The sequence below is a fragment of the Euphorbia lathyris genome, chromosome 4, assembly GCF_963576675.1.
Source record: "Euphorbia lathyris chromosome 4, ddEupLath1.1, whole genome shotgun sequence".
NCBI lineage: Eukaryota > Viridiplantae > Streptophyta > Magnoliopsida > Malpighiales > Euphorbiaceae > Euphorbia > Euphorbia lathyris.
The window spans coordinates 69,564,692-69,577,071 of record NC_088913.1 but is presented as its reverse complement, the minus strand read 5'-3'; the positions used below and the strand labels follow the sequence as shown (position 1 = coordinate 69,577,071).

The following is a 12,380-nucleotide window of genomic DNA, read 5'->3' as shown; positions in this document are numbered from 1 at the left end:
CTTGCATTCACCGGGGGAATCGGAATTATCGCGTCCTCCAGGGCCTGGATGATACTGTCATTCTGTTTACTGGCTCTCTCCGCGGGTTTCTCAAGGGCTTGGATGAGAGTTGCATTCACAGCGGCAACCGGAATTAGCTCCTTCATTGCATTTCTGACCGGAGGCCGTATGTTCTCTTGCACTGTACTCGGCTTTGTTTTGTCCTGACCATGCTTCTTCTGCTTCAAGGTTTCAGGCTTTAAATTCTGTCTACACTCGTATGCCATATGCCCAATATTTATTCAAACTTTACAGAAGCTGGGTAGCCGCTCATACATGACTTCAATCCAGAAATGCTTTCCTTCTCTTTCAATTCCAAGCGTAGTGGGTAACTCTGCTGCTAGGTCAATATCTACCAACATTCTAGCGTAGTGGCCAAAATCTCCCTCTATGGTCGCTCTATCCAGCCTGATTAAACCTCCCAATCCCCTAGCAATATCAGTAAGAATTTGGGGGTCCCAATATTCCCATGGCAGTGCATATAAACGAATCCATACCTGTGCCTGTGTTGTTTTCTCTGCGTACGGGTCAAAATCTGGCTTCCAAGGTTGCAATCTGAAGGTTCCTGGCTTTAAGTTTAGCACCCCTTTGCTGATAGCTTTCATCTTCTCCTCTCTGGTTTTCAATAATATATGGTAGAACCCCCTCCCTATTGAAATCAATCGCCAGGAATCCGAGAGTCCCCAAATGTCGTTCAGCAGGTGGCGCAACTCGCCCACTTGCTTGGGGGAATCTCCTTTCGACAATATCAAACGGCCAATCAACGAGTGCTCACATAACTCTAGTCTGCGGTTGTAAGCCGACTGTGAAATCTTGACTGATTTAATGCCTCCTAGTTCAGAGATCGTCGCCGACGACGCTGGTTGTTCTGGCAGGGCTTTTTTCAAGACCGACGAGAAGGATGGTTTCGGTGCTGGCGCAATCGTTTTGTTACTATAACAGAGCTTTGGATTGAAGAGAACTCTAATGTCAACATGGTCCTCGAGAGGAGGGGATGCCGGAGACGACATGGTACGGTGAAGCTTGGAGACGGACTAGCGGCGCTTGGCGGCGGCTACGGTTCAGTCATCGAGTTTCTTTCTATTTAGTAGCCCAATCAAATAAGCATTTGAACATACCAAATTGTTGCTAATTTGTGCAAAGATTTTTGGTCCAGCAGTGTGTGGATCCTTGACACATTTTCGATTTTCAGCCATTTTTTGAGCCCGTTCCTTAATCATAAAAAAGAAAAAATAGGTTCAAAATGTTAACTTTAAAAGTGAAAAAATGAATCTATTTAATTCATACTTACCTGTACTTTTGTATCACCCCAATATTTGAGGAGAACCTTGAATTCTTCAAGAGGAAGTTCTTCGGGTTTGTTTGCCAATCTATCCTCATCATTATCATAAGCTTTATAATGCATAACTTTCAATCGAGATTTATAACCCCTTCAAGCATCCGCAATAATTTTCATCACCCAATTCTTACCACCATCAGGTATCATGTACTTTTGCTATAACATAAACATAATGTATAAGAAGATAAGTAAATGCTAAAGTATTCATCAAAGAAAGGTAAATTTACCAATACAAATTGCCACAAAATTTCTTTATCCGGAACATGTTTCCAACTTGTGTGGCTAAACTTGATGTATTGTCTTCCTAATGTCCCCAAAAAGTTACTGAATTCTGACAAGGTTTTGCTATCACCAATTGGTTGATTCAATTCATTTAGCATGATCAGCTTCCTTTCACCAAGCTTCCTTGTATGGATTGCATCCATCTTTGTTTGACCTCGAAACTTCCTTCTAGTTTGCTTAATTGGTGCTGTCAACATTATAAAATGAACATTTAACATTAGAATGATAATATTTTGAGGAATATGCATTACACAATAATATTATATGAGATAAGTTTTTTTACCTTCTGAATCATTGGTTAATTGATCCCCACATTGAACAACTGGATCATTTTCATTTTCTGTCATTTCGGGCATCGGTGGCTCAACTGACTCCATTTGTGGTTGATTTGGAGCTTTTTCTTGTCGTTGCCGCAACGCAATATAATTTGCCATTGTTCCAACACCTTCATTTCTCTTTTGAAGAAGATCCATGATGTCCAACTTTTCAGTATACCCTTCAGAAATTTCTACCATTGGTTCTTCAGTCGTCTTACAAACCCACATGTAAAAAAGGTAAGAGTTTAAAAACATGTCACTACGCCAAAACCCTCTTCAGACGATGGTTAAAAACCGTCGTCCCGCGAGATATAAATCTTTCACGGGGCTCGCTGCCATCTATTGCACCTTCAGACGACGGTCAGGTTCTGTCATGTTTCATCATCACACATGACATTAGCCTATTTTCTTACTGTCATTTTACCCTTGTTACGATGCAGCTTATTTATTACTGTGGTCACCTTTAATGTCATCAAATGACATTTTTACAATTAAAACCGTCAGGTTAGCGTGTGTGAAATTGGCATATTTAATTTGAGATGACAGTTCGTATAATAATTTCTGCCGTTATAGCCCGTTTAGATGGCACACGTCTTAATAAATCATGTCAAAGGATTTTTTTTCATGTGACAGAATCATTAATTTTAATGTCTTTTTATTGCTGTTTAGATGACATTTTTAAAAATTAAAATGTCACTTTATGCCTTCTTCTTGGTTTGAATTTCTAGTTTTTATACCTGAATACAGAAACATTCTAAAATATGAAGATTAAATTCTGTATATCAATAGTTTTAATTTTATTGGAGACCAATACTCATAATATGTTTACATTTGTGCCTAACGTCAATCCACATCTTGAAGAACCAACACATTTCTGAATTAAAACATGTAAAAAAATAACCAATCTTCCATAAGTCAATCCATATCTTGGAGTAATAATTAGGCCTATAATCCCAAAGGTCTTGGTACCTGCAAAAGCCAAGCAGGTCATTAATATTACACACAACCCTAAACTCAGTAGTAATTATGTGACCCTTCCCCTTTCACGGCCTTTCACTTACCACAATCATATCACTATAAATATATGCATCATAATTCAGAATCATACCTTCAACAACCAGAAAACTTACCAACAATGGATCCCCTTGTTGAAACTCCAGGAGACATAATTGCTAACTTGAATAAGTTGTACAATGAGAACCCAGGGTGGCTTCTGGCCATCAATGGTACGTATGTCAATCCATAGTTGTTCTGTAACCCTTCCTGGTTTCTTCTGTGTATTTCTAATGATTCTTCTTGGATGATAACGTACAGGTCCTCTCGATGGTAACTTCTTCACATGGTCGATCAGGATGAAAGGCCCCCAATACACCCCATATGAAAGGGGTGTATTTGAAATCAGAATCAGCTACCCTCCGGATTTCCCAAATAGATCTGCAAGAGTAATATTAACTCAGATCAGTAAGATATAATCACCTACATGAAACATACACTAATAAATGTCTTCTCTTATTCTCAGTTTTGGTTCCGGAATAGGATATATCATCCTAACGTGGCTCCTCAGGGGTTGATTCAACTTCCCCGTATCTTTAATAACCATCGCTTTTCCACTGCCACGGTATAATGCAACCATTTATCTATTTCATTTGATAAACATACAACACCATATTTTTGTTCTAATTATTCTATGCATTTTGTAGTGTCTGTGGCACATATATGATCTACTTCTACAGCCCCACAGCGAGGAGCCATATCCTGGGCAAGAAGCAGTTGTTGAGCAATACCGCAGCAACAGGGAAGAGTATGAGGGGATCGCCCGGATATGGACTGCGGAGTATGCAAAGTGGATATGAGGGTGTCCAAATCTCCTAAACTATATTGGCTAAGAGAAAGGAGAATGAGAAGGCAATGTGAGCTCCAAATGTGGTTCTCATTCCAATTCCAAATTTCCTTTCTATAGTCAAAATAGTTAAGGAGCTTTGGACCTTTAATTCCCCCCTTTTGTAATATATAACATAGAGCTTTATGCTCCTAAACTGACCCTTTTATAATGCTCCTTCCACTTGGTAATGAGGGTTATGATGCTGTCACCACAAGGGACTCTGTTTGTGCTGAATATGAAGGGTGTTCAAATCTCCTAAGTTGTCTTGGCTAAGTGAAAAGGAGAATTGAAAGGCAATGTGATATCCAAATGTGGTTCTCATTCCAATTCCAAATTTCCTTTCACTAGTCAAAATAGCTAAGGAACTTTGGACTGTCAATTACAACCGAAAGGCAACACTCATCCCCCCTTTTGTAATATAACGTAGAGCTTTGCTATTCAGTTTGTATGTATGTGCAAGTAGACTAAACTGACCCTTTTACAATGCTCCTTCCACTTGGGTTGTACTCGTGGTACTTTAAACTTGGTAATGAGGTTTATGATGTTGTCAAAACAAGGGACTCTGTTTGTGCTGAATGCATCATAAACCTATCACCATGTTTAATGTTGTTGTTACGATTTCAAACCGAGTGGAAAGGAACATAGTAAGAGTATGGCCAATGCACATACATAACCCTTTATGTAGAGCTTGTTATTCAGTTCGTATGTATATGTATATTCTATCTAATCAAAATATATCTTATCATTTGCAAGCCATATCAGTACATGCAATTAGCCTAAATTTACCCTTTAATACATGCTTCATACATGCTTCATAAACGAATTGCATTCAGAATCCTTACTTATCATTTCAAATAAAAATGAGCCAGTTGAGTTCATAACATTTTCAGCTTTAAGAGTATGCCTAACATGCTATAACAAGTAGACAACTTATTCAAGTAGACATGTATATTCAAGTGAACATGCTATAACAAGTAGACAACTTATTCAAGTAGACATGTATATTCAAGTGAACATGCTATAACAAGTAGACAACTTATTCGTGCATGTCTATTCCTTACTTATTCAAGACAACTTATTCCTTACTTGTCATCATAGGTCATGTTCAGATAAAAAAGAGTATGGTGATATCTTATCATTTGCAAGCCATATCAGTACATGCAATTAGCCTAAATTTACCTTTTAATACATGCTTCATATATGCTCAATGACCCTTTTACAATGTTCCTCTAATACTTGATGCATGATTAATAAGCTACATGCCCAAATGAACAATCGTACACATACTCATACAGAACCTCAAACATAAACATCAACAGAACATCATACATAAACATGTTTCATACACATACACATACTCAATCACTTCTAACAGTATAACTCATAGGTGTAAGAGTAGTGCCAATCTCAATGAACATTCAAAGCTTTAGAGTATGCCTAATCAGCCACATGCTTAATGATCATTCATACATAAACTTTATGAGTCCTAGCTTCCTAAACAGTTATATCTAACCAATCAGTTCATACCAATCATTTCATCATCACCCAAAACATCATACATATATGTAATCGTTCAGTTCAAGCCCATATAACAATATATATACTAAATCAGGCTAGTTTCCTAAATCAATGAGTTCTAGGTTCCAAAACAGTACATCAAACATACACAATCACTTCTAAAGGCATGACCAATCAGTTCAAACCAACATAACATTAATATATATTCAGCAAGTTAAAGAAATCTTCCCATATGCTAAAGGTATGAACCGATTGACAATCTCTTCAGTCAACCTTCCCATGTACTGAAGCATTCTTACTATCCCTGCAAATAGTGTTCAAATAAAAAGGAATCAGATGAGTTCATACCATCTACTGTATCAGGCACTGTCTTGCCCTAGATTAAAAAAGATAAAGACCCAAGCTTTACAGCAGTGAATCTAAATACAATAAAATCAGTGTAGCTAAGCGAGAGATCTAAACCATTCAACGATAGGTCTGAAAATCACAAAATCATTATACCAGCTGCTGAAATCGACATACACCAAAGTAAATCGGATGAGGAAAAGATAGAGTAAGGAACAATGATACTCTAATACAGCTAGGAACGAAGAAAATATGGCTTACCAGTACCATATTTCAAGCTCACCCAGTGAATATTGCATGTTCAAATCAACCATGGAGATAGAGCGGGATGAGAGGGATGAGAGGGATGAAGCTTGCGTAACCTAAACTGGGGTTTGGGATTGAGAGAGGGTTTATATATCAGCTGAAATTTCAGTCAAATGATATAGAGCGCCTAAAATTTGGTATGGCCGCGTAAGTGAAATTTCATTTGCCACTTTTTTGTTTTCGGCATACAATGACATTCATTTATTAGAAGTGTCATCTGTTGAGCGCATCAAATTTAATGAAAACGCGCATTTTCTTTGGATGACAGGATTCTGTAATCGTAATGTCATCTGAGAATCTAGCGTATTTTTTTATTTCGCCTTCAGATGACATACAGTTAAAATACTGTCACAAAAAATATTCAGACGACACGAAAACAAATGTCTGTCATGTATCTTGTGTCATGTGAAAGGGAAAATGGCATAGTGTGTATAAGAAAGAACAAAAAAGAAAATTAAGACTAGAATAACATACTATTATCTCCGTAGCCATTATTTTTTCAGCATACCCGTCTACTGCAGCATCCGTGGTTGTTTTCTTAGCAGCCTCATCAATGGCAAGTGCTAGGGAACGTGTTGTCCTCCTAGTTACATTGAGGTTGCTAGTATCCCTTTTCTTTCTTGTTTTTTTCTTTTGTTGAATGTTATTTGATTATGTTAGAAGGTTACAAAATAAAACATAAAGTAAAGATTTATGTTTAAGCCATTATACCTTCGATTATGCATTATGATTTTCATCCTTTTGATTTACAGAATTCCTCATAGAGGAAGAAAGTGAATCCATACGGAGTGCAATAATCTTTGCTTTGTTCTTTGCAATATTATCAATCATGAGTTGCTCATATTCATTCTCGCCAATTTGTACAAGAGATTCTTTATCCTGAGGCTGCATTTAGTTACAATCAACCTTAGTCAGATAATCAACAATAATATTGCTTCAAAATTAAGATAAGAGTTTTGTTCATTAACCAAGTCCTCATCCTGTCCGACATGACCATTCTCTTCAATATCATCAGAATCTCCTATCTCTTCATCACCTGGAAAAACTTCAACTTGCATGAGCTCTTGCTTTCTTTGCAACTCTTTCTTTTTAGCTTTAGTAGCAATCCGTGCCCTACTCTCTTCTTGAATACTTTTGAGAGTGACAAACTTGCACTTTTCACCTTTTGACCTTGGACTTCTTCTCAATGGAATTTCTACATATGAAATTTCAAGTAATCAAATATTATAGCAAAAGTGTAATAAAAAACAAAACACCACAAATTACCTTCGGTGGGAAGCTTCTTTGGTTTAACAAGGACAAATGGTTGTGTTTGTTTCACAACTATACTAGTTTGGTCAACCACATTGTCAATGAAAAATTCCAAAGTCCTTGAATCAACTATTTGCTCCATGTAATCAATGACATCTTTGTCATTCGTAAGGAGTTTGAATCCTCTTTTGTCTCTTGTCTTGACATACATGCCACAAATTTCAGTATATTTCAGCTCATGTTTGACATCACTCATTAATGAAGTAAATGAGATCAGGTCTGGATCTTCATAAGTTGACAACTCACAAATCTCACCACCAACATACTCGTTGTTCTTGAAATCTCCTCTATGGTAGAATTTAATACCAAACTTTTTCTCCATCATTATGCAACAAAATAGTAGCACATGTACCAATTAAAAAATTGAGTTTAAACATTAGCAATGCTAACAGGTACCAATTCTTAACAAATCTCAAACTAGAGGTAATTCTCAACGTATCCCAAACAAGGATAAACATATACATAGCATGAAAAAAATATACAAACTACATATAATTTCAAAATATTATCTCAATCAGATGCTAAGAAAAGATGCAATTCAAACCATATATATAAATTTATTTGAAGAAAGGTTGCTAAGAAAACATACATTTACTTATTGGAGTCCATCCAATCCCAATCAGTATTGTCAATGTCTGAATCAACATTATTTGCAAGGTAATTCATTGATGCCAAGTCTGTATTTGTTGGATATGGGATTTGCCTTACAAGGATGTCATCTCTAGACCAACTAGCTTCATTAATATAAATTTCAGCACACAACACAGGATTTGTCTCTCTTATATCCACAACATTCATATCTTCCTCAATGGCACCATTGCATTCTTCTATACCAGACCATTCCATAGGCAACTTCTTAATAACATAGTGTGAATCCTTTTCTATAGGATCTTCAATGAAAAATAATTGAAGCACTTATGAGGCCATCACAAAGGGGTCATCTTTTTGATATACCTTACTAAAATTAACTCGAGGAAACCCATAATCATCATTTTCTTCTTGGTACCAAGAGCATCTAAATAAAACCACACTAAATGCCCCCCAGTAATCAACTTCAATGATATCTTCAATTGATCCATAGTAATTAACATCCCCGACTTTTGGATTTCGATCCTTTGAACTTGCAAAACTTGTGGTTAGAGCTGTTAACAAGACACCACTATTTTGGGTTGTACACTTTTTGTCTCTTTTCTTAGTATGAAATCTGGATCCATTTATAACATATCCACTAAACCTCTTTGCTGCTAGAATTGGACCCTTCGCCAAACATAATAGATCACTAGAAATAAAAACCTTCCTTTGAACTTCATCCTTAAACCACTTATGAAATTCTAAACTGTGTGCTCTTTCTTTTTTATACCTTTGTGTCTTTGGAAAACTTTTCAACAAATTCCTATGTTCCCTAGAAATGAATAACATAATGAAATACAAACATAAAAGATATATTCATGTATAATTAAAAAATTAATAAAAATTCAGAATTTGAAAGAATTTGAAATGGACAGATTATTCTTACTCTATGTACTTCTCCACTTCTTCATTTCCGCAATTGAAAATAATGTAGCGGTGAGCTTTATCCCAAGTGTCATCATCCAAATGAATAGAATTCCCAAGCTTATTTTTCTTCCTCCCTAGAGGATAACCGACCATAGGAACAATTGAACCCCCAATACCAACCGACCAACTAAGGAGTTTGTTTTTCACACTATCACCCAAGTATCTTGAGCAAAAAGTGACACATTCTTCTGTCAAATACCCTTCAGATATACACCCTTCCGGTCTTGATCTATTGCGAACATAGGACTTCAACTTCCCCAAGTAGCGTTCAATTGGAAACATCCACCTATTATGCATAGGACCACCAAGCTGAACTTCTTTGCACAAATGTATTGACAAGTGAACCATTATATCAAAGAAAGAGGGTGGAAATATCATCTCAAGCTGGCAAAGTGTTTCCACAACCTCTTCTTGCAACCCCTTTAACTCATTTGGATGAACAACTTTATTACACAACCCTCTAAAGAATGCACCCAATCGAATCAAAAATAATGCAACCTCAGCCTTTAATGACTTTTTTCACAGCAAATTGTAACAAATATTGAAGTATGAAATGAGCATCATGGCTCTTATACCCTGATACTTTCCTATTAACCATTTGTAAACATCGGCCAATATTGGATGCACACCCATATGGTAATTTAGCCATTTTTAGTACTTTACAAAAGACTTCCTTCTCTTTTTTGGTCATGTCAAAACAGGCAGCCTCGTATTCAAAGTGTTGCTTGTCACTAGAAGGCCGTGGATGGAGGATCTTCCTAATTCCCATATCTTGCAAATCTAATCGAGCATTTAGATGATCTTTACTCTTACCTGAAATACTCAACAAAGTCCCTAATATATTATCACAAATGTTTTTCTCTATATGCATGACATCAAGATTGTGGCGGGATAAGTTGTGCTTCCAATACGGTAACTCAAAAAGTATCGACTTTTTATTCCAAGGGAATTCATAATTGGGCTTTCGTTTCTTCTTTTTACTCCCAAATACATTCTTATATTGATGTAAATCTTGGATTTAAATAATATGTGATAATGTAACAAAAAAATGATATAAAAAATTATCATGTATATGATTTTCAAATCAAACGGTGGAGTATGTCCTATGTGGATAACTATGTAATATTTAGTAATATAATATGCTTCATTAATTTCAGTTCTAGTTTTCTTCTAGTTGTGGAACTAATTGGATGAATTAGTAGAAGTTTGAATGGTTCTAAGGAGTATTTTTGTGAATGGTGAAGAACGTCATCCATTAACAGTTCCAGTATTTGATGAGCTATGTTTGTTTACAGAGACATGGTCCTGATGATCAGGAATTGTTCCTGATAATTGGTTGCTATCCAGCCAGCCATAAAATCAAAAGGTCGCTCAGAGTTCCCAACATTAGTAGGAATTGAGCCAGTGAATTCGTTATGGTCCAAGTATATAGTCTATGTGTATTGAACTACACGAGCCAGTAAATCAAGATTATAATCGCAACATCAAATTATACATGCAGTCAAGCAAGTTTGGATCTAAATTATCCTTCTTTCATGGTCATCTTGAACAACAGTGAGACGACCACTTTAACTTTCAGAAGAACATTAACAAGTGTAGTAGATACTGTCTCTGTTTATAATGAGACCGTGGAAGTTCCTCCGGGCATGAAAGCTGTCGTGCAACCACCGGTGCTAAGCTTTTCGGGGAAGTATAGTAAAGCTGAGTTTAACTTAACAGTAGACATCAATTTGGAATCTGATAGTGTGATTCCACAAAGTGATTATTTTGGGAATTATGGATTTTTAACCTGGTACGAGACTAAGGGGACACATATAGTTAGAAGTCCTATTGTGTCTGCAATTGCAGCAACAGAAAACCCCTAAAATAGAGTCAAATGCGTGAATGACTCTAGTTATAAGTTGTTCTATTTCATTTACTAAAATGTGCAATCATAAAGAAAGACCAGAAGAAAATATTCCAAATCACAACAAAGACATTACGAATTAATGTAGTCTAGGAAACAATCAATTTCTTTTTAGATGAATTAATTAGAACTTTTAAGTTAAGAGATCATCCATTAGAATAATTAAACTAAAGTCTGAACATCTAAGTTTTTTTTTATCAGCTGTCTTTCTGCATTGATTAGTTTTAGATTTGAATTTCCATTAATTGAAGAAAGACTTAGATTAGTTGGCTGCTTTCTTCAACTGCTAAATGCAGCAATGACAAACCGATCGGCATTTAGAAGCCAATTTTTTAGTCAGGGCAGGGAAATTCCATTTCATTATCTGAAGTGACAATAAAGCCAAGCCATCAGGGTTCAAAGAATTAAAAACAAAAAGCATGGAAAAGGGTAGGAAGAAAACGAATATGAATATAAGGAAGTGAAAGAGGAAAGTAGGTACTTACCTGATGAAAGTAATTAAAAATGGAAGAGAGGTCGTCTATGGAGCACCACAGCAGCCGACACCAACACGAATAGGAGTACCACAGCAACTACGATTCTTAAGGAGAGGTGTCGTGATTAGGGAAAGAACAAGAGAGATGTCGAGAAGAGGGAGCAAGCCATGGGAGCTGTCGTGTTTTCTGAACCCAAGGAAGAATGGAGGAGGAGTTGACGACTGCGAAATAGGTCATGAGTAACCCTTTGTTTATTATTCCGAATTTACCCTTACAAATTACATGTTACCTCCCTCCTGTTTTATCAATTCTTAAATTTGACCCCAACTTTCTTTAATCCCTTCAATCATGCTCTTCTATATATCAATTTAAACCCAATTGTTTGAATATGATTCGATTAAACCTCTATGCATTACCATTACCTATTTTAGATCATTAAAACTTCAATTTAACCTTCAAAACATTTTTTTTATTATCTATGCTTTATGAAATAGGGTCCCATATGATTGATATTTTCTATCCAAGGGTTAAAAACAACCCAACCTAACTATTATTATTATTTTTTTATACCCAGTCTAATTTTTTGAAATACTAAAAATTGCAATATTTTTTTATAAATTAAAATTGCATCCTTGATATGTTTAATCTAAATAGAATTAGAAAATATTTATTTATTTTTAGAAAAATTGCAATATTTTTTTATAAATTCAAATTAATTTGTGCAAAGCACCATAGAAAAGTAAAAAGAAAAATTTCATATAAAAATTAGAAATATTTTTTACAAGTTTTTATATTAATAAAAACAATTAATATTTAATATTGTATAATTGTTTTCAAAAATTAATATTAAATATTTTTTCTCAAAAATTAATATTTATATATATATATATATATATATTAATAAAATAATAGATTATTTTAATTGCAACATTATATATTTGTTAGTTTATTTTTATTTTTGTTGCATTGGATCACATAAATGTCAATGCAACAATTATAATTTTGTCGCTTTTTCGGTTGAACCTTATTTTTTGTAACAATTTAACAACAATTTAAACAAATTGTTAGATTAACTTGCTTAAAAGCAACATATCAAGCAACA

The 12,380-nt window shown here is 35.3% G+C and overlaps 1 protein-coding gene across 2 annotated transcripts; it reads right to left on the bottom strand.

Moving 5' to 3' along the window:
• Window positions 1–6,470: 6,470 nt before the first annotated feature.
• On the bottom strand, window positions 6,471–7,937 carry LOC136225523 (uncharacterized). Of its 2 annotated transcripts, XM_066013578.1 has the most exons (4): window positions 7,295–7,937; window positions 6,997–7,223; window positions 6,740–6,913; window positions 6,471–6,658 (listed from the first exon to the last, which is right to left on the bottom strand). In XM_066013578.1, the coding sequence occupies exons 1-3, from the start codon at window positions 7,662–7,664 to the stop codon at window positions 6,746–6,748; spliced, it is 765 nt and encodes a 254-aa protein (XP_065869650.1). In that variant the 5' UTR covers window positions 7,665–7,937; the 3' UTR covers window positions 6,471–6,658; window positions 6,740–6,745. The 2 variants fall into 2 exon arrangements, with proteins under 2 accessions (XP_065869650.1, XP_065869649.1); XM_066013577.1 differs by having other exon boundaries at window positions 6,471–6,913.
• Window positions 7,938–12,380: the final 4,443 nt, after the last annotated feature.

What these genes read in the sequence shown, in the direction of transcription:
- LOC136225523 (XM_066013577.1), bottom strand. Translation starts at nt 7,664, where the DNA reads ATGATGGAGAAAAAGTTTGGTATTAAATTCTACCATAGAGGAGATTTC. An exon ending in AAAGAAGCTTCCCACCGAAG is followed by an intron (nt 7,224 to 7,294) that starts GTAATTTGTGGT and finishes TTTCATATGTAG; the next exon opens with AAATTCCATTGAGAAGAAGT. An exon ending in TCGGACAGGATGAGGACTTG is followed by an intron (nt 6,914 to 6,996) that starts GTTAATGAACAA and finishes AACTAAATGCAG; the next exon opens with CCTCAGGATAAAGAATCTCT.